At 43.3% G+C, this 27,449-nt stretch overlaps 1 protein-coding gene and 1 long non-coding RNA gene across 3 annotated transcripts in view; one reads left to right on the forward strand and one right to left on the reverse strand.

The window, feature by feature from the left end:
* Positions 1 to 287: 287 nt before the first annotated feature.
* LOC149449281 (uncharacterized) lies at positions 288 to 7,008 on the reverse strand. The gene is made up of 3 exons (XR_016315441.1): positions 6,272 to 7,008; positions 807 to 882; positions 288 to 718 (listed from the first exon to the last, which is right to left on the reverse strand). It is a non-coding gene; the product is annotated as an uncharacterized LOC149449281 (long non-coding RNA).
* The window catches only part of IRS2 (insulin receptor substrate 2), a 44,096-nt gene continuing 23,504 nt past the window's right edge, over positions 6,858 to 27,449 (forward strand). Inside the window, exons 1-2 of one of the 2 annotated variants that reach the window (XM_089693594.1) lie at positions 6,858 to 7,327; positions 7,593 to 10,704. In XM_089693594.1, the coding sequence (XP_089549720.1) occupies positions 7,686 to 10,704 (3,019 nt within the window). In that variant the 5' untranslated portion in view covers positions 6,858 to 7,327; positions 7,593 to 7,685. The remainder of the gene's footprint in view (positions 7,328 to 7,592; positions 10,705 to 27,449) is intronic. The other variant, XM_089693593.1, reaches the window with a different exon arrangement.

The raw sequence follows: 27,449 nt of genomic DNA on the forward strand, positions 1-27,449 counted from the left end.
TGGTAGGTTAATTGGCTCCTGTCTAAATTGGCCCTAGTATGTATGTATTAATGTGAGTTATGGACCTTAGCTTGTAGCCCCTTGAGGGTTAGGGACTGATGTGAATGTACAATATATATGTAAAGAGCTGCGTAAATTGACGACGTTATATAAGTGCCTGTAATAAATAAAGTGCTGCATAAATTGACAGCGCTATATAAGTACCTGTAATAAATAAATATATTGTAAAGTGCTGTGCAAACTGTTGGCACCATATAAATCTTGTATAAGAATAAATAATGAATGCATTCTTTTTGGGTGCATTTTTATGGTTTCAACAAAAAAGTAGAAATATGCCTTTAAGAAACCTGCGTACGGCAAACCATGATACCAAAAGGTACTGAAAATAGATTTTGGGTTTCCGCTGTGGATTGTAAGCTCCTGCGTAGTATTGTGCTCTAAGGCCCATTAATAATACATCAGACAGAGCCATGTGTGAGTGTTGCCATATATGGAGCGGTGAAGAATGTTTTGTTTGTGGCCTTCTCCTGCGGGTGGGAGGGAGATGCTGATCTGCCATCCTATACTGAGCGCAAGACAGCTCTCTGCTTGTTTTTCAGCATCAGGGTTGGAGCTTTCCTGACTGTTTGCCTTGTGAGGGAGATGAAAGCAAATCCCGCCCCATCCATGCATGGTGGAAACTACGCTCATTCAAAACAGATGACTTCAATAGGATCCCCTACAAGAATAAAAGCACAGAGAACATAAATGTGTGTGTCATCACAGCAGCCCACAAGGCACATGGTGACTCAGTAGATCTCCCTTACTTTAGGTGGTACAAAGCTGATCACGACATTGTGTGGGTGCAGCTGGCATTTCCTCCCACCGGTGCGAACTGACAGCCTACGGGAAAAAAAAATGGAACAGTCATTCCAGCATTACATGGCACTTTGTGCTGGATATTCAATGGAGCCACACAGAAGGGTTAATGCTGGTGTGTAGCCAGCACTGCGATGTACAGCGTAGTACTAGCGATCTGCTGGGAGAAGCATGACTCATTTTCATCCTGGTAAACAAGAAGGGAGCCTCCCATTTACATTTGTTTACAGACATCTTTCCCAGGACACTTCCCTGCTATAACACACAGCAGGGAACATGGAAGGCTGGGCATGCATGGGCCAGTCCATTGCCTCCACTGGAAATGATTGCAAGCTCCTCAGGTGAGACTAGTGCAATCGAATGATTGATCGCAGGACGGTAGCCCCTTACGCTCTGTATCAGTTGCGTCATGAGCAATCAGTGAGTTTTTAAAGAGGACCGTCACCCCTTCCAGGGTTTTTTATTTTAACCCCTTCTTACCTTGTCCACTGGGTTGTGATAGAAGAGTAAACACACCTGCCCAGTGAATACAGTGCTGTCCAGTTGTCAACCACTGCACATGGGCTCTCATGCCACCATCATCTTCAGGAGGCCAGCTCTCTCTCTGGGGTCCTAGAACCCAGCCTCCTGATGACACTGCACCACGCATGCGCAGTGTATTCTACATAGCCCTAAAGCCTTCTGGGACATGTGACGTGACTATTTTATTAGGTTTTGGGTAGGGAGGACAATATCTTCACACAGGTACCCCCTTCAAAAAATGTTGTTGCAATTTGCAGAAGGAAGTGGAAGAGCAAGGGGGGGGGGGCATATTGTACATTCACATCATTCATGAATAACCAAAATTGTGCGACAGTCCACTCTAAGTTGATTTATAGAACGTGAATGTTTACATATTCATTGCAGGCATTTATATAACACCGACATATTCCACAGGGCATTCACAACAGGGATTTGAACCCATGACCCCAGTGCTGCAAGCAGGGCTTCCATTAGAAACCACGGTGCCCCATACAGACAACCTGAGAGGGCACCCCCACAAAAAAAATCACTGTTTACTATGCTTCAGTTATGAATGAACACAGTGAGTGTTCAATACAATCACTCATGGTGTTCATGCAGAAAAGGAGGGGCCTGGTAAATGTGACATATTTACTGGACCCTTCCTCCTGCAGGGGTGGGGGCACAGGGGGGGGGGGGGCCTGAGCAGCAGGGGGAAACATATGGTGCACAGGGAGGGGGATCAGCAGGACAGGGGGGGGGGCAATTACTGGAACCGATCCCTTGTATTGCTCTCTGCAGCCAGCAGGAGGGAGTTAAGAAGCCGGCTTTCAGCTGCTGCAGAGAGAGCCATACAGGAGCTTGGTTCCAGTAATTGCCCCCCCCCCCCCTCCATTGTGCCAACCTTCCTGCCTACATCTGATTCACCCAGCTGCCTGGGCCCCCCTGCTGCCCTGGCCCCCGTACAGGAAGACTGGTTGTACCCTCCTATCCATGGCCCTGGCTGCAAGGAAGAAGGTTCCCCACAGAAAACAACAGCACTTTGGGACAATGACTGTATTGATTGGGGAATCAAGCAATTTTCTTTCCTTCCACCCATGGTAGATGGAAAGAAATTGCATATTCTATGAACTGCTTAAGGTGTGCATGCTCAGCTCAGTGTACAAGCACCATTCTCTACAGAGAAGCTACTCTGAGGAACACATGCAGGAGCTATATCATCCTGACCTGGTCATTCAAGAAGGCCAAAAACTGAGGAGGACTGGGGGAGAATGGGGCAGCAGTGGAACAGAGCATGGACATCACTGCACTAGAGGGATCACTTTGTTGGGTGTGCCATGATGTGCTCCTGGAGGTCCACAGTTTCAATTTTGGCTGGAGGATTACTCTCACCCAGGTTATGGGAGATATAAAATATTGTTCAACGGCAGCAAAACCTTATTGGGCTTTTCTGTTCCTTCTGTACCACCTCACCATGGCTTTGTGGTTGTACTGTTCCCCTGGACTCATAAACCCTACACCATAGAGCCAGTGAAGCCATGTCCACCACTAATGAGGCCTCAGATGACTGGAAAAGCTGTATGCAAGTTAGTAATACTTGTTGTATAAAATGATGGCTAAATCTCTTCTGTACACCAGTGGTTCTGGGCGCACCGTTGGCCTAAAGAAATGAATTTATGACTCTGCCCACTTAACTATAAGCAGAGACTGGGCTCCTTGTTTTTGGACTTAATGCTGGAAGAGAGGATGTATGAATACCTTCTGATAGACTTCATTTATACCAGTGGCTGTCATTTCTGCGCCTCTGAAAAGCAGTTCACAGCTGGATCACATTTCAGAGGCAGGTGGTAAGGAGGCAACATTTCACCTCAATGCTGCCTGTTTTAACCCGTAAATGCTACACCACTGCATCACAGTACCTGAATAGGTCATGCTTAGTGACAGAACTGCCTGTTGGATGCAACTGGGGGGATCATTTGTGCCATGGCTGTGAAGTAAAGGATCATGGCCATGACGTGTACACCCCCATCCCACCACTGTCCCTGCATGTTAAAAGGGTACTAAGTTTCTTAAAAATGTTTTTTTTTTTTTATCTGGGCCCCCAGTAGCTTTCCACCATAATCTGCTAGGGTGCTGAGCATACTAGCACATCACGATAGACGTACCTGTCAAATGAAGACCTCCAACACTGCACTGTCAGTGCTCAAGCACTTCCATCTTCACCTAGTCTTCCTACTGGGTTCAGCCACTTGAATGGCTACGTCGTGGTGACATCACTCCCTCACAAGCACACAGAAGTCACATCACAGGTGCTATATTGTACTCTGAGCTGCGCATGCGTGGCTCAGCATACATTACCACTGACGGGAGGGTCTCTTCTGCCATAAAAACCCAGCGTCAGTGTTTTTATAAATATTTAAAAGTCTTGGCAAAAAATATTTTTTTTTCCATTGCAGTGGAGCTTTGCCAGCACTGCATGGGTTAACTCCTTGTTGTCTAGGGCTCTAGGCGAATCGGAGAAGGGAGATATACCTAATTCCTCAAACTTCCTCGCACAAGACTCATCCTGTGGCTCCTGCCACACCACGGTCTTGTGTATGGACTGTTCCTGATGTCATCACCCCTATAGACCTGCTTTGGACATGAGCACAGCAGGAACAGTCCACTGCTGGATCGTGGGGGGAGCACCATTTGCCGGTGGAAAGGACGATCACATAAGTATAAGGCTTTCTCCTCTCCCCTGGAAGGAAACCTTTTTTTTTTTTTTTTGCAGAGTTCGGCTTTAATACCAAGGGGTGGGGGGCAGTGAGCAGGTGGCAAAAAGATGTGATTTACTACCCTCCAACTGCAAGCCTAAAGGAGTCCTTATATGAAGGCAATGCTGTATCAGGCAGCACCCTGGCTAAATGGTTAGCACTTTTGCCTAGCAGCACTGGGGTTGTTGGTTTGAATCCCAACCATGGCACCACCTTCCTGGAGTTTGCATGTTCTCCCTGTACGGGTTTCCTCTGCGTACTCTGGTTTCCTCCTACCTCCAAAGACATGCTGGTAGGTTAATTGGCTCATGTCTAAATTGGCCCTAGTATGTGAATGTACAAAATAAATATATATGTAAATCACTGCATAAACTGACAGTGCTATACAAGTACCAGTAATAAATACATCATGATTTCTTAATAAGTGCCTGATAATAATTGCTTCCAATCACATTACTATGCAAACATGAAATCACATAAAGGCTCATTCACTTGGCTGGACAATGTAAAATGGGGAGCCCAAAATGCTACAAACCACCAGCCATAGACATCAATGTCTGTGCAGTGGTAGTTGTGTTAAGTTGGTCATACATTATACAACTTTACTGGTCAGTTTCCTTTAGGTTTAGATTTACTTTCAACTATGGAGTGCAAGGATCTTTCTGATTGCATACAAATTGAAAGTGTTTAGGTTTGACCTCATATTATATGGTTTTGGTCATTCTAAATTAAAATCATATAATGTATGGCCAGCCTTAGGCAGCCCATACAGCAGGTTGGGGGGAAAAAAAAAACCAAAAGATGACAATCCGATTATCCCATCCACACATTCAACGTGGATGGGGGAATCCCTCCCCCTGTGTTCTGACAGTGAGGAGCCTTCAGAACACAATTTTATTTTATTTCAGGTACTTACATAGCGCAATCAATTTACGCAGCACTTTACACAAACACACTATATATAAAAAACATTCACATCAGTCCCTAACCCTCCAGGGGAGTACAATCTAGGGTCCCCAACACAGGCTGGCCATACATTATACAATGTTCTTGAGATTTTTGCTTTAGATTTACCAAAAACCATATAATATGAGATCAAACCTAAACAACACTTTCAGTTGTATCCAATTAGGCAGGCCCTTGCACTACACAGTTGAAGGTAAATCTAAAGGAAATTGGGCAGAAAATTGTATAGCCAGCCTAAGGCTAGCCATACATTATACAATGTGCTTTAGATTTACCAAAAACCATATAATAGGAGGACAAACCTAAACAACACTTTCAATCGTATCCAATTAGGCAGGCCCTTGCACTACACAGTTGAAGGTAAATCTAAAGGAAATTGGGAAGAAAATTGTGAATGACCAGCCTAACGTTCATACATACATATACTAGGGCCAATTTAGGCAGAATCCAACCTACCAGCATGTCTTTGGAGTGAGGGAGGAAACTGGAGTAACCCAAGCAGGCACAGGGAGAACATGCAAACTCCAGGCAGGTGGTGCAGTGGTTGGGATTCAAACCAACAACCCTAGTACTGCCAGGCAGAAGTGCTAACCCTTAGCCACTGTGCTGCCCACGGTTTCCAGCTATAGACTAGGGTTGCCAACTCATCCCTTTAAAACCAAACCCATATTAATTACACAGGTTCTGCGGCTAATTTATTGTCGATAAAGACCCAAGGCTAGGTTCACACCTATGCAGTTTGCGTTTAATCTGTTTCTGCAGTGCTTTTTGTGGTCTGTTTTGTGGCTTTGCACATGCGTTTTTGATGCATTGTTTTTTTCTTGTTGCTAGGCAGATTAAAACGCATCAAAAACGCACTACATGCTTTTCTGCAGCATTTCCATTGAAGTCAATAGAACCAGAAACACAACTGACCCTTTCCAAAAAAACGCAGCAGGAAAATGCAGAGATCTGAACGTGTCCCATTAGAAATCAAGTTAGATGGACTTTAGTGCACTTCTACAAAACGCTTAGGTGTGTACCTAGGGTTAGTGAGTTTAATTACCAGCTTAATCAGCCACAGAACCTGCGTAATTAATACGTGTTTGGTATTAAAGTAGTGGTATAGATAGCCGCACTGGCAAAAACCCAACTGGTGGAACAGAAGTCAATCGATGGATCGACTGGTCTATAGATGGATCGAAATTCACCTGGTCCCTGCTGACGCTGGATTCACGTATGGCCGGTTTAAACCTGTGCATGCATACAGACGCACATCCCTGAACAGACTCCATCCGTACACACAGGTTGACGCAAATAGTAGCGTATATTCATGTATGGCCAGCTGAGGGGGTGGGGATAACACCTGGATCTGACGTTGCATAATTGGGCGATCGTTGGTCGCCTGTGTGTCCGGCTGGCTGGAAGGTGACGAGACATGCACTGTCTGGGATAGCATGGAACCAGTCCTGATTAATGATGGTGGGGGAGGGGGGGCCCAGCCCCTGTTAACCCCTCACACTCCCCGCCTGCTTTGCAGTAAGGACATGAATCACTGCAGAAAGTCTGCATAGTGTCCCAGCCGGACCCCCCTCCACCCTGCAGTGCGGTAAGGTCACCATCCCGGATGAGGTTTCCCGTGACCCCAGTGAAGGGCACCGTGCTCGCCCAGCGCTTTCTGCAGTCGCTCTACACAGGCGGCGTGTTCCCGGGCAGTCATTTTCCTGCGTTGGTCCTTGACAGCTTTAGGTGGGGGGGTTGGGAAGAGGCGGAGCCCCGGAGCTGAAGGTAGACTGTGGGCGTGTGGACGGCTTTAGAAGTTGCCGTCTGCCCCCGGCAACCCCGCCTCCTTTGCCCATAGATGGCGTTCGCCGGCGTCCTCTTCCACCTACTGACCAATCCCAGTAGGAGACACAGGCTGATGGACAGTCCCGCCCTCCAGCCACGATCCGGCCCCCTCTCCTCCCCTGGTATGTGTGTAGATGTGTCTCCCCCCCCCTCAGGTCGGTAACTTGGTACGTCACATGTTGTTTTGCTTCTTTAGTCCGGCCAGTAGATGAGATGTGCTATTTACTGTTCAACGCGGAGGAGTGCGCGGCGTCTGCAGTGAACGAGCGATCTCCTGGCCAGAGCAGCTGATGAGCCCCCGGCATGGCTAGACATCGCAGACCGGCGATCAGCTGCTGCCCTCACCGGCGATGACGAGAAGCCCTCTCCTGACAGCGCAGCATGTTTTCCCGGAGCTGATCACCTGCATTGGAAGGTAGGTAGGTGAGTGGTGTGTATGTGCAGCTCAGGACTCTCACCTCTGATGACAATGTTGTTTTCATTGAGAGAATGTTTATGTGTCATGTACGTCACATAAATGCAGCATCTGGGTGGCTCAGGATTACTGCATCCCAGTGCTGCCCATAGCAGTAGGCGAAAACTTGCCTGCAATGCTGGCAATTATTTTATGGTTAAAAAAAAAAAAATCATGACTGGTTGTACATTACTGCATCTTACACAAGTCTTTTTTTTTTTTTTTTGAAGGTCACGGTAGAGCAGGTGGAAAAATACCAATCCCACATCAGTCGCCCTCGCAACTCGAGTCAAGCATCAGCCGGGGATCGAGGTAAGAAGAAGATGGCCAGCCCTCCCGCTCCGGGGCAGCCGCTTCCCCCCGCCACCTCGAACCTCAACCACAACAACAACAACAACAACAGCAGCAGCGTCAAAAAATGCGGCTATCTGCGCAAGCAGAAGCACGGCCACAAGCGCTTTTTTGTGCTGAAGGAGCCCAGTGAGGGGTGCCCCGCCGCCAGGCTGGAGTACTACGAAAGCGAGAAGAAGTGGAGGAGCAAGTCGGCCGCGGCCAAAAGGGTGATCTCTCTGGACAGCTGCCTGAACATCAACAAACGGGCGGATGCTAAAAACAAGTACCTGATCGCTCTTTACACCCGTGATGAGTACTTTGCGGTGGCGGCGGAGACGGAGCAAGAGCAGGAAAGCTGGTATCGGGCTCTCACCGAGCTGCTTGGCAGCGGCAGAGGTGAAAAAGACAAGAATGGATGTACAGGTACAGGAGGATGCTGCTGTTCTGGAACTGCCAGCTGTGGCACTAATTGTAGCAGTCACCTGGCGTTGGTGGAGGACCCAAATTATGGACTGATAACACCAGCCAATGCAGCCTACAGAGAGGTCTGGCAAGTAAACTTGAAACCGAGGGGTCTGGGCCAGAATAAAAGTTTGATTGGTGTACACCGACTGTGCTTGTCTGCCCGAAGTATCAGCTTTGTACGCCTGAATAGTGAAACTCCTTCAGTGACTCTTCAGTTAATGAACATCCGACGTTGTGGTCACTCGGACAACTACTTTTTTGTGGAGGTGGGGCGCTCGGCGTCCACTGGACCTGGAGAAATCTGGATGCAAGTTGATGATAATGTGGTAGCCCAGAGCATTCATGAGACCATTCTAGAGGCTATGAAGGCTATGAAGGAGTTAGCTGAATTTAGGCCTCGCAGCAAAAGCCAGTCTTCAAGTTCTAACCCCATCAGTGTACCAGGAAGACGACATCATACGCAACTGCCACCAAGTCAGACTGGGCTGGCCAGGAGAACCCGCACTGACTGCCCCCCAACTTCATCAAGTGTTCCTGGAAATCAGTCTTCTCGTCTCCGCACTGCCAGTGAAGGAGATAATTTAAGCAACAAGACAGTCTTAAGCAGTCCTTTAAGTCCAAGTATTCTTCGTGCTCCACTAAGTCGTTCCCATACATTGAGTTTGGGTGGTCGAAATGGGAAACTGTTTCCTGCTCCTGGTCCTCTTCAACACAGCAGGTCTATGTCCATGCCAGTTCCTCATTCTCCACCATCTGCTGCCAGTCCAGTTAGCATCTCCTCTGGGAGCAGTGGCCATGGCTCTGCTTGTGACCCCCTAATTCCTCCACGGCCTTCCAGCTGTAATGCATCTGCATCTGGGTCACCTAGTGACCCAGGTTTTATGTCTTTGGATGAATATAGTTCCAGTCCAGGGGACTTGGCTCGAGCATATTTAAGTTGCCGGAGCGGCACTCCAGATTCAGTTTCTGGAACTCCACCACACACAGGAGACCTCAATGGGTACATGTCAATGGATAGATCTTTCTCTGGTGGTTGCCTATGCCTTGCCCGACGCTTGGAATGTTCAGCAATAGAGAAGTGCCCACGGAAGAGAACTTACTCTTTAACTACTCCTGGAAGACAAAAAGTTGCAACTCCTCAACTTTCCTCTGCTTCCCTTGATGAATCAACCCTTGTGCGTGCCACATACAAGGGTAGCTCTAGTCTTCTATCATCATCTCCTAAATCTTGCCATCCTTATCCAGAAGACTATGCGGATGTAGAAATTGGTCGTCATCAGGATGATGGGTATATGCCCATGAATCATGGAGCTGTTACTGTTTCCTCTTCCAATGATTATGTTCCTATGAGCCCAGCAAGCGTGTCTGCCCCTCAGCAGATTTTACAGCCACGTACATGCATCAGTGGCAGTTCTCAGGAAGATTCACCAGATGGCTATATGCCAATGTGGTGTGGGTCTAAAACAAGGCCAGTACCTGTACATCATAAACTTTCCCCTGCAGAGCCACTGTCCTTTACGCCCCCTGATTATTTCTTCATGCAGCCTAAAAGTTGTTGTTGCCAGAGTCAGTCAACAGCGCCTCATCATAATAGCCCAGTTGAGCCTTATGTCTTGATGAGGTCTCCAGCTTCCTCTTCTCCACATGGTCGAATTGCTCGACCTTCTCGCCTTGCACTTCGCACTCTGCCGAGTATGATTGAGCATCCACCAGAACCTCCAAGCCCTCCGGGTGGGGAATATATTCATATATATTTTGGAGAGACAAGATCACAGGATTCCTTGCCTTTGCCACCACAAACTGCCCTTTCAAACTCCGCACCACTGTCTGCTGCTGGCAGTCCATCTTCCTCATCTTCTGGGTCTGGGCCCCAGCCCTCTCCTATTTCAGACTATATGAACTTGGATTTTGGGCCTCCTTCACCAAAACCGAAAGCCTCATCTAGCTTATGCCCAAATTCAGACTATACAGAAATGAGCCCAAGAAAGACCTCACCACAGCCATCTTCCCCCATGGCATCACCTACCGCTGCAAAATTACCCATAGAAAGTACAGTTCCTGGTGTACAGTGCCTCACGGTGCTTATGGACAAGATGAATGGGGCATTTAGCTTGCATAGTCCTCCACCAGATCCAGATAGGGGGGCTAAGGTCATCCGAGCAGACTCACAAGGGGGGCGCCGTCGCCATAGTTCAGAAACTTTTTCATCCACCACTCAAGTGACTCCTGTATCGCCTTCCTTTGCACATAGCCCCAAGAGGCACAGCTCAGCCTCGGTGGAGAATGTGTCTCTGAGGCCTGGAGAAACATTGGAAGCCAGTGAATGTGGAAGCCCCATGTGCAGAGAAACCTCTGCAGGATTCCAGAATGGACTTAACTACATTGCCATTGACTTGTCACCTGAAGATCGAAACCTGTTGCTGCTATCACAAGCCTCTTCCAGAGGACACTTGCCTGCTCTGGGACTTGCCAGTTTGAACATTGGGTCCTATCCAAGCATTGACTTCCTGGGACATGGAATGAAGGGTGCCGCCACTGTCAGAGGTGAGAATGGTCTACAACATTGTTACAAACACCCGCAGTAAAATAGCTATTCACTATAATGTTGTTTTAAGATAAGGAAACACTTTTAATTTCTTAATTGCCTCATATGTAAGATAAGGAAACATGTTTTGTTTACAATTTCCTAATACATTCTGTGTGTGTGTATCATTTATATATAAATGCATCTTGTCAGTTACCAAATACATTGATTTAAAATTTTTACAACTGCAGTGTGTTGTCCCTTGATCTAAAAAGTTTGTTCCACAGTAATTAAACGTTATTGACTTGCTATACAGTCGGCATTTGGGGTCCGTGCAATTGGACAGTTTCTAATGAATTAGTGTAACTGTTAATAAGGAAAGCCCATAACAGCATGGCTTCCATTGATTTATATGAGCAGTGGGTGCAGTCACATCCCACTAGCTGGTTGTAGTAAAATCAGATTCACTTACTTTTTATTTTGGATTCAGATTCACACAAACAATACAGAGCCCACATGTCTCTGCTTACAGAGACATCAAAGCCACACATTCTTTTAACCTTTAACCAGAAGGGAGCACAAAGCTCCCTCCCCCCCAGTTCACTTGTCACTCACTGACATATGGATAAAGAGGGTGGACACTTCTTCTCTTTTGACATTGTCATGTCACGTAGATTTGGTCTATGTATTGCAAAATATTTTTTTTGCGATTGTGCACAGCTTATGCTGTAAAGTGCAAATCTGTTGAAAATTGGCTTTTTTTTTTTTTTTTTTTTTTTTTTGAATGAATAGGAGCCTTGTTGGCCAAGAGCATTGTAGTACAGTTGTTGGTCTTCCTATAGGATTAGGTAAACACAATACTATCTTAAGGTCTTCCATGAAACCTATTAGAAGAAAAACCCAATTTCCTGTGTACTTTTATCTATTTATAAGCACTGTCACCTTCTTAACTATAGGATCATATTTTTAATCCGAGTATTAGGACAGCTGAATAGGAAATCCTTGGCTTCTCTAACCTGAGGGTTGTTTGTAAGTAATGGCTTCAAGTGCAGTTTATTAGATGAAACCTCTATTGGGTGCATGTAGCTAATACTTCATAGAAAAATATTCCAAAAAGTGTTTAACGGAGTCACGAGTTATCAGATGACGTTTAGTGTAGTAGTAAAAAAGCAAGCAAATCAAATGAATGGACTAGGCTATAGTAAACAGAAATCTGGTTGCTGGGGGTTCTTGCACTTTTTTTACATTTACTCCATAACTGATAAATGGTCTTGTATGTGTCTGAAGCCAATTTCGTAAGGCATGTCTACAGAGCTTGGAAAAGCCAGGTAATTCTCTTTTATAAGGGAAAGATTAAATAAGTAGAATACTTCCACTAGGATTGCGTATACACATTCAGCCATGAAGGGGAAAGTGTGACTAGCTTTTTAGTCCAGTATTCTACAGTTGTAATCATAACATTGTTTATTGTTACCATGTTTAAAAGATTTATGAATGCGTTCTTTCTCCTGCAAAGAAATGGGTGGTTTTCATTGGCTGGTGGTAGAAAAGCTGCTGCTAGTTACGCTTTGCTTGTTCTGCCATTGAAGACCAGCTTGTCGGAGATTAGCATGGAATGGGGAGGGGTTCATCATTGTTTTGCTTTGTAGGAGACTCTTGTGAATTTGTGTACTACTCCTTTTCCAAGGGGACCTGCAAGCATAACATGCCCTACAGTAAACCAAAGAGGCGCAACATAGTAAACTTTCCTATGAAATGTATACTGGCAGAGTGGGAGAGTCTAGAGAATTTTATGAATTGGGAACGACAAATGAAAGCATTAATTTAATTTCAACCATTCAGAAGCAGAAAAGCAGACTTTTTTTATATGCAAATTCTTTTAATATCTGCAGTAAACCAGGATTAGGATTTTTTTACTTTTACAACTAAGAATGGAGGATGCCATTGCTGACCTCCTGCTAAAAATATTGGTTCTAGACCCATCATGGTAAGCCAAGGGGTTCATTGATTTCTAGGTCATTAGCTTGCAGCAAGTAAGCAGAAGAGGAGCTCTGACTGTCCTAATATGATACTTGTCAGGTCTCTTAAGGAGTATTGAAACTGCTATCATGCGACTTGTGACATATAAAGTCACATGATGATTCAAAACATTCATTTCAATAAGTGCCATCTTAATCGATGTGAGTCAAGTCACAGCCACAAAAAAAGGGGTCATGCACTACGTTTTTGTGGCTTTGGTTTGTTTTGAGTGCCATAGACTGCAATGTTAAATCGCAAATGTTGTAAGCAAGTTGCAAGGAAATCACAAGCAAGTTGATCAACTTTGGGTTCATAGCAGTGTGATCCGAGCCTTAGGTAGCCAGTTGTAGTACCCAGTTTTCATGCATGTCACTGGAACTGTATATCCTGGAGTTCCTAGTATAGTTCTGGGTTGTTTTACTCCTCCTGTACCACCTTACTGCCTAATAGGGAGGTGCGTATGGCAGGAATGGGCAAACCAGCTTGGTACTAACCCATGAAGTGTCAAGGATTGCCAGGGATACATGTCTATGGGCCTACCTCTTTTAGGCAGCTTTGCATGCTTCAAATGTCACCGGTGTTGACCACTTCAATTCCGGGCACTTTCAGCCCCTTCATGCCCAGGCCAATTTTCAGCTTTCAGTGCTGTCACACTTTGACAATTGCATAGTCATGCAACACTGTACTCATATGACATTTTTTATATATATATATTTTTTTTTTCCTTGAGCCAGAGCTTTCTTTTGATGATATTTAATCACCACTAGGTTTTTTTTTAATTTTTTTGCTAAACAAAAGGAAAAAAAGACTGAACATTTTGAGAAAAAAAAAGGTTTCTCTTAAATGAGTAATTTTTTCTTCTTCACTGATGTGCACTGGTGAGGCTGCAGTGATGGGCACCGACTAGGCTGCACTGATAATCAGAGCAGTGGTGATTATTGCCCTGATTATCAGTGTAAATGTGCCCTGCCAACCTTGCCAGTTATAGGTTCTCCTTTTCCCACACAGTGACAGTGGATGAGGAAAGGAATGCTGATAACCAACAAGTTTGTTTACATGTGACCAGCTGTGATTGGACACAGCTGATCACATGGTAAAGGGCTGCTGTGATTGGCCCTTTACCTCGATCTGTAATCTGCTGGGTCCAAAGCAGGGGCGGTCTGACCATTCGAGCACTCGGGCACTGCCCGAGGGCCTGGGGTCGGTAGGGGGCCCCATGAAATGCCCCTGGTACTTTTTTTTTTGAGTGTGGGTAAGGACACGGGCCCCATGATCCCCTATTGCCCGGGGGCCCCATGAGTTGTCAGTCCGCCCCTGGTCCAAAGGACACAGCATTGATAGAGTGCACCTGATGAGCTCCCCAGGGGGCTTATGGGAGGCATGTTCTGGGAGGACGTCTAAGGACGCCCTCACAGAACAAGAGAGCCACGCTGTAGCCGTCTTCTGGCTAAGGTGCAGTATTGAGGTGGTTAAAGATTGCCAAAACTATGATGGCAGTAGCCTGTGTTTTCAAACTTTTGTACAAAAATAAATAGCTTGGATGGGGAAAACCTAACATTCTTTTTCACTATGTATGTTAATAAAGAAAACTGCAGTCTGTAAGAGCCCTTGCTTTTTTCTTTTACATTTACGGCCTAAGATTACATTGAGATCTTTTGTTTCTCATTTGTACTGGCAGTTTGATCCTGTATCTCTTGCCGCTCTAGGTGCAGTGAGTCAGACTGGTGTCCTAGGGGTGTTCAATAGGCATGAACAACAACATCCCCTTATATAGAACCTTTTATATCAGGACCGCATCCAGGCAGTGCATTCTTTAGATAGGCCACGTCATGTTATGGTTCAGTGAAAAAACCCATCTGGAAGCTTGTTGCAGACACTATGTGAATCTGCAGTGCTGCATAATAATAGATCAGAAATATATTTATCAAACGTGGAATGAATTTCATCTGAGTCTGCAAATTGATGTGGCTTGCTATGGTTCAGTATAGTTCAGCTGAGGTAAAAATGCTTTACTGAATTCAAGAACCAATAAAGTACAGGCCTGAGAACTTCTGATTAGATATTATACCCCCTTTTACATAATAATGTATGATCACGCTCTCTTTAATTGCCTTGAAGTGTTACTAAACCCACAACAGTACAATCAGTCTGTATATGCAGTAAAGCATGCTTGTTATACTCCCTGTGGAACCTAAGGGGTTAATCCTCTGCATTGTGGAAAAAGGCCTTTTTATCCTGATTGTTCTGTTGCTCCCTTTGTTTAACCTCTTCACGCCGGCCAAACGCAAATGTCCGGCGTCTAGACCTAGATGCCGAGCGGCTCAACATTTGCGTTCTAATAAAAAAGGACATATGTGCCAAGAAGGCGCGCCCTGCACGCTCCCAGCACACATGTTCGGTACTCACGGAAAGGTCCTGATCTCCTCTTTCGATCGGGACCTTTCCCGATCATGTGACCGCGTGTCACGGCGGTCACATGACCCTAAACCCCACCCCACCTCCTGGTTTCTGAAACTCTTAAAGGGCCGGGAGGTGCCGGCGAAGGGGTTAAGTGACCACCTCTTATCTCCTGATAAGTCAGACTGAGCCATAGGCATTTTGCACATGCTCAGTTTGGTGTGTATTGCTAGAGAGGTGTTTTTTTTTTTTTTCTTTTTTTGTGATCAGCACAGGGCCAATCAGCACTGTCCAGACAGAGGTCAGGGGTTTTGCATCTTACAGCAGAAAAAAACCTTCTCCTACAAGCTGTAGCCAGCTTGATAAGCACTGATAAAAGTCACAAGACTGCTCTAACTTTGGATAACAAAAGGTATTTGGCAGTTTATATTTACTCATGTAATTTCACTTCCATGTTCTGTGTACTGTGGGAGACCAGATATAGTGAATGCAGGGTCCTGGGTTTTAGTAACACCTTAAGAAATGATTCTTGAGTAACCCTGGGTCAAAACATTGAGAGCAAAATGGGCTCTTTTTTTCTGAAAGTATGTATTTCTTAGAGTATATGTGAACTCTTACCTTGTAAAATAACCCATTCAGTTTGAAACAGAAATGTAAGCAAAAAAACTGTATGTGTAAAATATATATGATTCCATGACCTCTGTTCTCAGCTGCATAAGGGGCTTAGAGAATTGGGGGTAAAGATGGGGGGGGGGGGGGCTGTCAGCAGGAGTCAGAGGAACAGCAGTGCTCTGATCTTACCAAAGATTTGCTGTGCAGTGGGGAAGTTTAACCATTGGTGTACAGGCAGGCTGTGCTCCCAAGTAGGATGCAAAGAAGAAAACTGACCACGTGTTGGATGGATGTGCTTCCATGCCCTGGTGTGGTCAGATTGAAATAGCAAAGCAGGGGGGCTGCAGGAAGCGTGTAAAGAGTAACTTTTACAAGTACATAGTAATACAGACCATTATCAGATAGATGTTGGGGGATACATACACTTTAAGCTACTGGGATCTCTAAAGCCTTTCACCGTTTTTGTTCTACACTGAAGTCCTTGGTGAATGTTTTACAAAACCTATATTATTGTTTTTTTTTTTTGTTTTTTGTTTTTTTCCACGTATCTCTTCAATGGCTATAAAAGAGAGGAGACATTAAGGGAATATGAGACATAGAGGGACATAGAGGGATCATGGACTGTTCTCTAAACAAGGGACAATAGGGAGCTTTGCCTTTGCAGTAACTGAACTGTTTTCTCACAATTCATAAACAGCATAAAAGGGACATCTGTTGTGACCTTCTTGAACCTTGAGGGCTTGAAGGGTAGGATCTTCACCAATTGTTCATACTTTATGTAAAAAGAGAATCCCACCTCTTTTGGGCTGAACTTAAGCCTCTTTTTAAGGGTACATTCACAGCAGCTGCAGTGTTACAACACAGCCTTCTGGATGGATCAGCACAGTGTCAATCAAAGCTCATCACACTTTTTGCTTTTTTTTTTTTTTTTTTTTTTTAAAGAGCTTTATTGAAACATCACATAGACATTTTATAAAGTTCAACTGGCCGTCACACAGTGCAAGACAGTGGAGTGCCATTGCACTGAAAAAAAAAAAGATATATCCTACCATACTATCCGCAATGCAGTGGTATCAACCGGGCACACAGAGGCGTTTTGCAGTTGGATTTCGCTGGAATAGCTGCCCAACACAGTCCCACTGCATATGGTGTAAATATATCTTAATGCTTTCTTGCCTGATTTTTGCAGATACCCTCTATTACTCAGACAGATGTCACTTAAAATGTAATTTATCTGATGCCCACAGTAAGGCTCCATGCACACTAGGTGTTTTGAGAACGCTGGTAAAGTTAGGTGTGTAAAGTCACGTTAAACATGTGAGTTTTTCAGCTTTTTTTTTGGCATTAGCGTTTAGCAGCGTTTGTCCACATTTGCAGTTTTTTTTTTGTTTTTGTTTGTTTTTTGTTTTTTTAGCTTTTTTTTCTAAAAAAAAAAAAAAAAAAAAAATTATTTTGGTCAAAAAAAGTCCAAAAACCTTACTGCTACAAAACTCTAGAAACCCACTAGTCTTGGGTTGGTTTTTTTTTTGTTTTTGTGTTTTTTTTTTTTTGCAGCCAAAAAAACATCCCTGCCAAAAAACGTTTATTACAGTCTGTGTACATGGACACATAGGATAACATGCTGGGGGTTTACTGGCTGTAGAAAAAAACGTCAAAAGCCGAAAACAGCAGCTGTAAAAACATCAAGTATGCATGAGGACTTAGTGAGGTCTGTTGCTACACTACACCATTAGATCCATCCATTGGATTGCAATGTGAACTCTTCTTTTAAAGTACAACTAAAGAAAAAACTTTTTTTTTGATAGAGTAGAGAGGGATTAGAATGCTTGTCATTTTTATTTGATGTCTGTGCCCCCATTATGGAGAGTCACCCTCTTTATCTGTCTTGTTTTACCATTATCATTGAAAGTAAATGAAAATCTCAAATTGTGGGTTGTCCCCAGAAAAGTAATACAGGGGAAATTTTCCAATGGGGACTCTAGTTCTGGTGACCTGGGGGTCCCCAAGAAATTCCATTTATTTGAAGGGATTTCCTCTCCCTTCCTGTTTGGCTATGGGACAGGAAGAAAAGGGAAATCTCTGAAATGTGACACAGATGGTGAAAAAAAAAAAATATCTGGCCGAGGCTATAACACTCTCTTGCTCTATCTAAAATGAAAAAAATTTTTTTGCCTATAGTTCTACTTTAATATGTGACATCTGTCATGGTTATGTCCCTGTGTCAATGAGTAATATGAGAGAGTTATCTTATTTGAGATTTAATTTTGTTTTGTAACTTTTTATATACACTGTAATTGTTATAAAAAGACAACCCATGTAGGTGTTTTTGTTTTGTTTTGTTTTTAACACAACATAAAAAAAAAAAAAAAATTCTGGAATGACTGTAATACACTTTGACATTTTGCTCATTAGGAAGGCTTAATTTCAGATTCTGAACATTCGGCTAGGCATTTTACTCCCTTTGGCTGGTAGCTCTGAAGGGTCTCCTTGCTTGGTCATAAAGATTCTAGTATTTAGCTCACATTATGGGACAGAGGGGGCAAGTGCTTTCATGCTTCAAGGATGATTAAGACTTTTGTTGTTCTCGTTTAAAATAGGGAAATGTTCCATATTTTCTAGCAAAAACCTCTACTGTAGCTCCACACAGATCCCCCAAAGATTCTCTGATGAATTGTAGTGAGGCTAACGTGCAGCATTGCCCATCTGACAATGCAATGCCCATGGCCTGAGAACCCTTTCAGCTGGCCAAGATATTGTGATACAGGGTGCCTTTTCGATTCTTCAGGGGTGCCTTGGCAAATTGGGCAAAAATTGTCAACAAGCCAGCAAGTGGATCAGGCCTTCATTTTTGTTACACAAATCTTAGGTTTTTATTGTGCACCATTACAACCTTGGGCCAACCGCTGGCATTCTAACAACTGATGATGAAATTGGTTGATAAGGAAGATCTTTGGTGCCTGCATTCTTGTTTGCCCCTTTCTATCAGCACTGGGGTCACTTTAGCTGAGTGAGGAAGAAGATAAATGCTAGAATACTAGTCCGTACCAGTGTGCAAAGGTACATTTTGATTTGTAACAATAAATCCCTTATAATGTTCAGTGTCCTACATGTGTGGATGTTGCTGTATTATGTAATACTATTTGTCTAGTTCTTTACATTTTACAATAGGGTGCTTCAAGATTGTGCAACATTTTTTAAAGGTTGCCTTGACTGAAAAAAGGTTGAGAAACACTGGTATATGTGCTTATGTTATCGACTTGGAAAATGTTGCTGTTAACATATCTGTTTTTGGGAGGCCCCAGGTTGTGTAGTATAGCTGTAGCTTATGTTACTTTTGTATGTTCAATTTACACTTGGGTTCACTTAAGGTACTTAGGTGGTATTGTTTGTCTACCCTGTTACATTGGATATTCAGGAACACTTGCCACAAACTCTAATTTACATTTCAAGGAAAGAGAACATGTGACTTGCAGATATAGTCACTCTTACACAAGTTAGGTGCATCAGTTATTTAACAGTAATGATAACTAACCCATTCTGGTTTAGCTTGTACTCTCCTGTCACAGCAGGATGATTCTGGTGTCTGCTTTCCAGCTAGTATCGGACACAAATATTCCCTTTGAACTAGACCATTGTTTCTTCTATTTCACCTGGTACATCATGTTCCACTCCCATTTTTCCGTTGACTTTCCCATTGTATTAAAACTCAGTGACTGAATCAGCACATAAAACCTTACTTATATCATAGCCAATGTCCTACAACGAAGAAATACTGGGTTGAATTGGTATGCACTGTGACTCTGCTTCACCTTCTCAAGGACATGAGCAACCCGAGCAAATATAGCAGGGAAACCATTGCTCCTTAATTGCGATGAGCACTGTGATGTCTCCATGTTCTGCAAGTTTTTATAAAGTACTTGTTGGGCATTTTCACTTGCATTCTTTCGTTTACTACTGTTTACATAATATACAATAGCGTAATCTATATGTATTACTTTAGCAGTTTTTTTTAAGTATTCTAGATATACGTATTTTTTTTATTTTTATTGAGTTCAACACAGCAAGCTAGCAGTTCTCCATGTTTTTGTAAGTGTGGTTAATAGCCTTTTGCTGATTTTATTATTTTTTGCCTATAAAATAAATTAGCAGGGGATCAGCAGAGCTGGGGGTTACTACTGAGCAGGGGATCAGCAGAGCTGGGGGTTACTACTGAGCAGGGGATTTGCTGAATGAGAGTACCAATAAGCTGCGGATATACTGAACGAGGGTACCACTGAGCTGGGGATCTGCTGAACAGGGGTACTAATGAGCTGCAGATCTGCTGAGTGGGGGTACTACTGACCCAGGGTTTTACTGGGCCCCTTTTTAAAACCAATAGAATATCAACAGACACGCAGGACTTTTACCAGGCTTCAAAAAAGCATTAAAAAATCATGTTGAAGTGGTAGGCGCATTAATGTGTGTTTAAAGTTGAAGCAAGTATAAATGAGCCCTTACAGTCAGGGGTGTAGAAAATGTTGAAAATACTACTTCTGGAACTAAATCTGTGTCCCAATCTACTAGTCCTGATAAAAATAAATACATTTTTACCAAAACCGTATTAAAATCTGCTTTTTAAGTAATGTCTGGGGCTTTTAAAAACCAAAAGGGCTTTATGGTGACTTAAACGTTTAATATGTTTAACATTGCACTGTATGTCTCCTCCTCCTCCCCTCCCTGCCTGTCTCCAGCATGGCCCTGGGGACTAGCAGGGAGGGGAGAGACCTTGCAGTGTAATGAGCACCGATTGGGTGCTCCTCAGGAAAGGGGGAGTGTTGGGCTTATCCTTTATCTCTTTCGCTGCCAGAGCTGTTTTTGCGTTTTTGTTTGTTTTTTGCACAAGTTTAAAAAATAATTTTAAGGCCTGAAGATTACAAAAAACTCCAAAACATTATATATTTTTTAAATTGGAGACCCTAGAGAATAAAATGGCAGTAGTTCCAATTTTTTATGTCACACAATATTATCACTATGGTCTAGGAAACGCAAAAATTCAGAAAAAAAAAATTAAGTTCATTTTAGGGCACAAAAATTAATAAAACATCCAATTTTTTTGTAAAATATATAAAAGACAAGGTTGCATAGAGTAAATAGATATCCAACATGTCATACCTTAAATTTGCGTGCACTCGTAAAATGGTGATGAACTTCAGTACCCTATATTTTTTATAGGTGACGCTTTTAAAGCCCCTTTATAGGTCATCAGTTTAGCGTTACGGAGGAGATCTTGTGCTAGAATTATTGCTCTCATTCTGGCGTGCGCGGCGATATGTAACATGTATCGCAATAGTTGTTTTCTTGCATAGGTGCTCCAACATGTGCTTTTATGTTTGTGCGTACATATGTGGGGGTGGGGAGGCCTTGAAAAGTTTTGGGGGGAGTTATATGCTTTGGTGTAACTTTTTGGTGACAGGTTCTCTTTTTTGAGACATCCAGTGTCTAAAACACCCCCAATGTCTCCCCTGTGGTACACTGAATGTAATGTAGTGCACATCTCACTGCATTACATTCTTTCCTGGCATCTGTCAACGGAGACCCGGAAGTGACGTCACATCACTTCTGGGTCAGGACAGAAGTAGAGGGGAGCGAATGCGTCCGTTCTCCTCCCTCCCAGCGGGCAGGGGGGAGAGGCTGGCACTGTGGGTTGTGTGGAAGCAACCTTCCATCTGACAGGTGAGCCCTGCTGCTTGCCCACAGCAGGGCTAAGGGGTAAAAGAAAACAAACAAAAAACTACCTGCCCGGGGCCCGGAACTACATGTGTCTTGAGATACAAATTGGACATCCCTGTACAGTAATCGTACACATGAGCGCAATCCTTTCTCAACTTTGGTTTCTCCAGAGGTTGCTAAGGGTTCCTTGAGCAATTTCTGCCTCGATAATAACCATTACACCATGTGTTCGCTATCTGTACCACTGACCACAAATGAAGATCATTCTTATTAACCATCAGAGCAACATGCTGTGAGCTGTAGATCTAATTATGAAGGGGTCCCTTGAGACTAGAAAGTTCTTTCAAGAGTTCCTCCATGGTGAGAGAGACTAATCTAAGGACATGGATGTCTGGGGAATAAGAATCTCTTGTTTTGTTTGAAATCGCTCAATATAATAATACAGGTGTATGCCTACCACACAATTCCTGAGTTTTACCCTGAGTTATAATTTTCAAGCCTTAACTACAGCACCATCATCTAATACTGTGACACCTATAATACGATGAAATAGGCACCTTATATGTACCGAGCCATTGACTCCATACATTCTCTCTTCACAAAGAGGGGTGGGCACAAGGAATGCACACCGAGGTCCTGTTCTAATGGCATTGCGTGGTATTGAAAAAAAAAAAACATGAAATCCCATAAAATACAAGATTCTGTAGATATATTACCCTTGTGGAAATAAAATCTAGTATGCCAGAGGGTTGAGACAGAAATGCTAACCACTGAGCAACTATGCTATGTTCTTTCTAAAGGATAAAACCAAAAAAAAAAACAACTAGTAAGGCTGAATGATATTGTATACTTAGTGAATCGGCTTGTACATGGGAGTTTCCATGGTTCTGCCATATCCTTCTCAACATCAGGTGTATATGTGCTTAAGATCCCTCATTAATGATACAAACATACATGTGTCTTTCTAGTACACGGACGTGTAGCGTTTCTCAAAGAGTTAATTTGTTTCTGTGCTGGTATACCTTTTGAGTTTAAAATAGAATGCAGCAATATTGTGAATGGAGCATTTGTTCTGAAGTGAACCTAGAACAGTTGCTGCTTAAGGCACAGGAAGTGCTTGCTGAGGATTGCCTCTGATTACTTGCAAGATAGCAAGACAAGATTACATTCATTTGTTCCCCATATATAAACAACATATTGAACATCGGACGATATTTGATACGTCTGCATTTACTGACAAAGTATACACTTAACAACGCCAGTGTGTGATCAAAGAGGATTTGAAATAATATTTAATCGCCACTTAGGAATAGTTTTATGTACTAATTAACTTCAGTTGTAATGTATAGCACGGTTTACTCGGAGAACGTTTAAATGGAATTAATTGTTTCATGGTAAAGGAATCCTGTGTAGGTCCTTCTGCTCTACAGGCTTGTTCACAATGTAGTGTGCCTTGTGGTTAGACTTGGGGGAAATGGGGACGTTTCTTGGAATTTTAAAATTTTTCAAAATCTCTAAACCTGGAAATGTCTAGAGTGCATTATGATATCTTGCTATGTGGATTGTAGTAAAATTAAAAAAGCTGGTTAAACCTGGCAGTTATAGGATACACCACAGTGACATTTTTTACTACCCTATTTATTAGCCTGCATGAATTGAGGAGAACTGGTCTTTTAAAATAAACCCATTAAATATAAGAGGGTGAATCAGAATAAAGAACAATTAATTTGGATCATTTTGTTTAGAGTATTATTATTATACAGGATTTATATAGCGCCAAGGATTTATATAGCGCTTTACAATATAACGTGAGACAATACAGTTCAATACAAGAGGGATAGAAGGAGCTTACAATCTAGGAGGGAGGGTTAAAACCTTTGCATTGTTTAGTTTTAACACATTGAGTAAAATAAAATAACCATTCCCCAATAAACTATATGCTAAGGTGTTTAGGATTCTGTGCTGTCTTTTGCTGGACTGTTTATGGAATAGTTTGTGCTTCTATTATTGATCAGTGCTGTCATGTTCCTATCTGTATGCAAAATTTGTAAATAAAGAATAAGAAAAGATGTTTACCTCAACACTTGAAGTTTACTTTGAATGCTACTGGCTTCTGCTCTGTCAGTGCTGCGTCCCTGAACATTGTCTTCACAGGAAAGGGTTAACAGAGGGTGGTGCAGTCTCCAATCAATCTGTTAGGTTGAAGAAGGGTAGGGGAGGGGGCAGAGGAGCGTCTTGCCATTCTAGGCTATGCTGCTGTGCGCTCCCTATTGATTCACACAATGTATGGGGATGCCACTCTAGTCCCTATATATATATATATATATATATATATATATATATATATATATATATATATATATATATATATATGAGTGGCTGCATAGGATGCTGCAAGAGAAAGGAGCCACCCAGAAGCAGGAAACTGGGGCAGCGGTCATGGCACCATCTCAAACTGGAACATAGGAAAGGATTAAAAGAAGCTGCATATTCAGTTGGTATTCTTTCACACTGGTCTTAATGCTTACCACCCTCTGCTGTGATTGCTTTTCTGGAGACCGTACCTGCTGTCCCTTCTTCTTATGGGTATCCCCATAGGAGGCCGTGAGCTATGAAGGCACCCCTGTGGGCACACTCCTGAGCCGGGTTGTGTGCATCCGTGGACACACACAGCATATCTTGACCCCGCCCCCACTCCCTCCTCCACATGATTTCACTGACAGCAGCAGGAGCCAAGGGCAACGGCTGTTGCCAGAGTCTCCTGTGAGACTAGGAAGAGGGGAGAACAGGGCTGCAGATGGTAACAGCGCTGGATCAAGAGAGGACTCGGGTAAGTGTTTAGGGATGGGGGGAAACTAGTATTGGAGTGTGTGTACAATGCATGAAAGTAAAAAAAAAAATTAAAACTTTAGAACCATTTTAATATCCTCTAATTTTGAATTGCTGAAAACTGCTATATACTGATTCATGTAGCTAAACGAGGGCCTGTCCTTTTATAAACAAATAAACTATAATAGCAATGGTGCTACAATGAAATATGGGATACTTGGAGCTGTAAGCCCCAGTTCACATTGGTGCGACTTGGCATATGACACTTTGACACATTGTTGCATGACAAGTGAAAACACATTAATTTCAATGGCGGCCATTCCAATTAATGCAACTCAAGTCACAATGACGTTTTAAAAGGTTTCTGTGCTACTTTGATGCAACTTCAATGCAGCTTAGAGTCCCATAGACTCTAGTGTCGCAAGCAAGTTGCACTGGAAATCGCAGGACAATGGGGTCACAGCATTGTGAACTGAGGTTAAAATAATTGGCTTTCTGAAAAAAATATTTCTCTAGGCTTCTAATAACTGGTCACGTGACCATCATTGAGGTCTCTGGAACCGGGTCTTGGAGGGACTGATGATTAGACAAACAAGCCATATGGCCAGTGCTTCAATATTAGCGACCCGTTGCTAGAGAATTCAGGACATGTTTTTCAGAAGAGGTGTTTTCTAAGTGTATCCTACGTATATTTAATAAAACGCCATTGTGACTGTAGCTTTCATGTGTCTATAGAAAATAGGATTGGCTTCAATTCTGAGGAATGTGTAAAATGTTTCAGTTTACAGAAAAGTTGAGATTTGTTTTTGTACTGTGATGAGATACGGAACCATAGCTGACATATGCTAACATTGTGAAAAATGCAATATATGTTTATAGCCAATGCCGTTTCTAAAAATGCAGAGCTGCATAGTGGTGAGAATGTTGTTGAACTGTTTTTTCTCAACCATGAGAACTAGAAATTGGAATTTATGATTCATAACTTTCCTCTAGCATTTGACAAACAGATGCTGTAAACTGCCTTGAAAGGAATGCAGGCGGGTCAAAACATGAACGGTGTTATATAGACAGGTGGTATGTAAAAAGAAGGCTCTAAAGAGGAACTAAAAATCATTAGAACAAGCTAGATGGGAACCATTAGCCAGTTAGGATTAATTAACATGCATGTGTGTTCTTGAAATTGTAAACTCCTGACCTGTCTAGGTTCCCAGGCCTTCCCATTCTGCATATGCGTCATTTTTCTATCTGTATGTCGCTATTTGCTCAAAGCATGAGGTATGTGTGACATTGTATAATACAAATAAAGGGACACAACCTCCCTGGGTGTCGTCTAGCTGGCAGCTGCAAGATTTCAGATAGATGTGGCTTGTACCCTAGACTTGTGGGCTGAACAAGAGCCAATCATTCAGTTCCCCCATCCAAGCTAAAGCTACTTTCACACCGATCCGTAGCAAAAACGCATAAACATTTGCCGTTTTTGTTTTTTTTAACATGACGTGACTAAAAAACCGCAGGTGCATTTTTGATGTGTCTTTGCTATGTTTTCCATTGATTTCAATAGGGAGGTGCGCTGGCTTTTTTTTTGGGGGGGGGGTTACCAGAGGCGTCCCGAGGCGGGTGCAGTCCGCACCGGGTGACACCAGACCCGCTCCACAAAAAGGTAAGTTGTAAAGAAAGCCGACGATCGTTTGGCTTTCTTTACAACTTGCCTTTTTTTGGAGCAGGTCCGGTGTCACCCTGTATAGGTTGCATGCGGACGATCCTGCGGGGTGACACCGGTGTCTCCCATGTAGATATGTCCCCCTGAAGCAACTGCGCATGTCCCGGTTTCAGGCATGATCAATTGATGATAGAACTACTGCTATCATCGATTGCTCGTGCCTGAAACCAGGACATGCGCAGTTGTCCCGGACCTGCTCCAAGAAAAGGTAAGTTGTAAAGAAAGCAGACGGTCCCCGCAAGATGGAGCGGACCTGTGGACTGAGCATAATGGATCAGAGTCGAATCCATTATGCTCAATTCGCAGATCCGATCCATTCTGCGGGGATCGTCAGAAGGGGTGTCACCAAGTGTTACCGCACCGGGTGACACCAACCCTAGGGACTCATCAGGGGGTTACCACACCAAAATTGGAGCAAGCAGGATTTTTATAAATGCACCTGACCCACAAGGGATCAGTATAAAGAGTTCATGGTCACACATTTTTCCTTCCACTTTTTTTTTCGCGGAAGAGTATGAAAACAGCCTAAAGCTGACCATAAAAAGTAAGATTTTTCTCCTTCAACCTCTGATGGATAAACTTGCGAAATCACTTGCTTCTGCCATCCACTGTTTGGATAGAAGAATTCCTCTGCTGGCTATTGTATTCTGACAGCCGCCACTGACTGCTGTCTCCCGAGCAGTGCCTGCATCTCATTGAATGCAGATGCTATTCAGTCGGAAATTTTCCACTCAGCTTCTTTGACAAAAATTGACTTTTATCAAGTTGGGTGGTGCTAACAAGTCCACCTATGAATCATCTGATTCAGCCAAAGTTCGGTCAACGTTTGGCCATCTTAACAACATGGATGGAACAGTTTCTGCTGCCACCACCATATTCAGACAACGGCAGCCTGAATACTATAGCACTGCCAAAACAGTAACTGCATCTGATATCAATCAATGTTCAGCCACTAATTTCCCACCAACTTTGGTCTATTTTGTCGAGCCACATGGTGCTTGCAGGGACATCCATGGCCCAAATTGTGGCAGGTTCAGCCAAAACTTTGAGCTGTCTTTGGCTAGCCTTGGTTCATCTTTTTAGGATAACTACCCATACAATATAGTATTTTACAGTGAAGCATCTATAGTAGTATCTGACAGTGTAGGAGAGTGGTACAAAAGGTCATGGATAGGCTGTGTTGTAGGTAATAAAAAAAAAACCTGTTAGAGGAGACCACCCTTCGTTCTAAAACTTTTATGCCTGAAAACCAATGTGGCGTAAAGCCAGCTCTGCACTTGCTTTTTAGTGTTTGATATTTTTAGGCTGAATAGGACACAATTTAATGGCTAGAATGTGCACATTTGACTAACACCTCTTCATAATGAAGCCCTTGATGATTATAAATAGCTCTAATAAAGACGAGGAAGGATGCTGCCCTGAAAAGACCCCAGGCTTTGCCTGGGAGTTCAGGATTAGTGTGTGTGTTGAGGCTCAGCA

This window comes from Staurois parvus, unplaced genomic scaffold (genome assembly GCF_062004578.1).
Source record: "Staurois parvus isolate SC_StPar_1 unplaced genomic scaffold, SC_StPar_1.0 ptg000634l, whole genome shotgun sequence".
Classification (NCBI taxonomy): Eukaryota; Metazoa; Chordata; class Amphibia; order Anura; family Ranidae; genus Staurois; species Staurois parvus.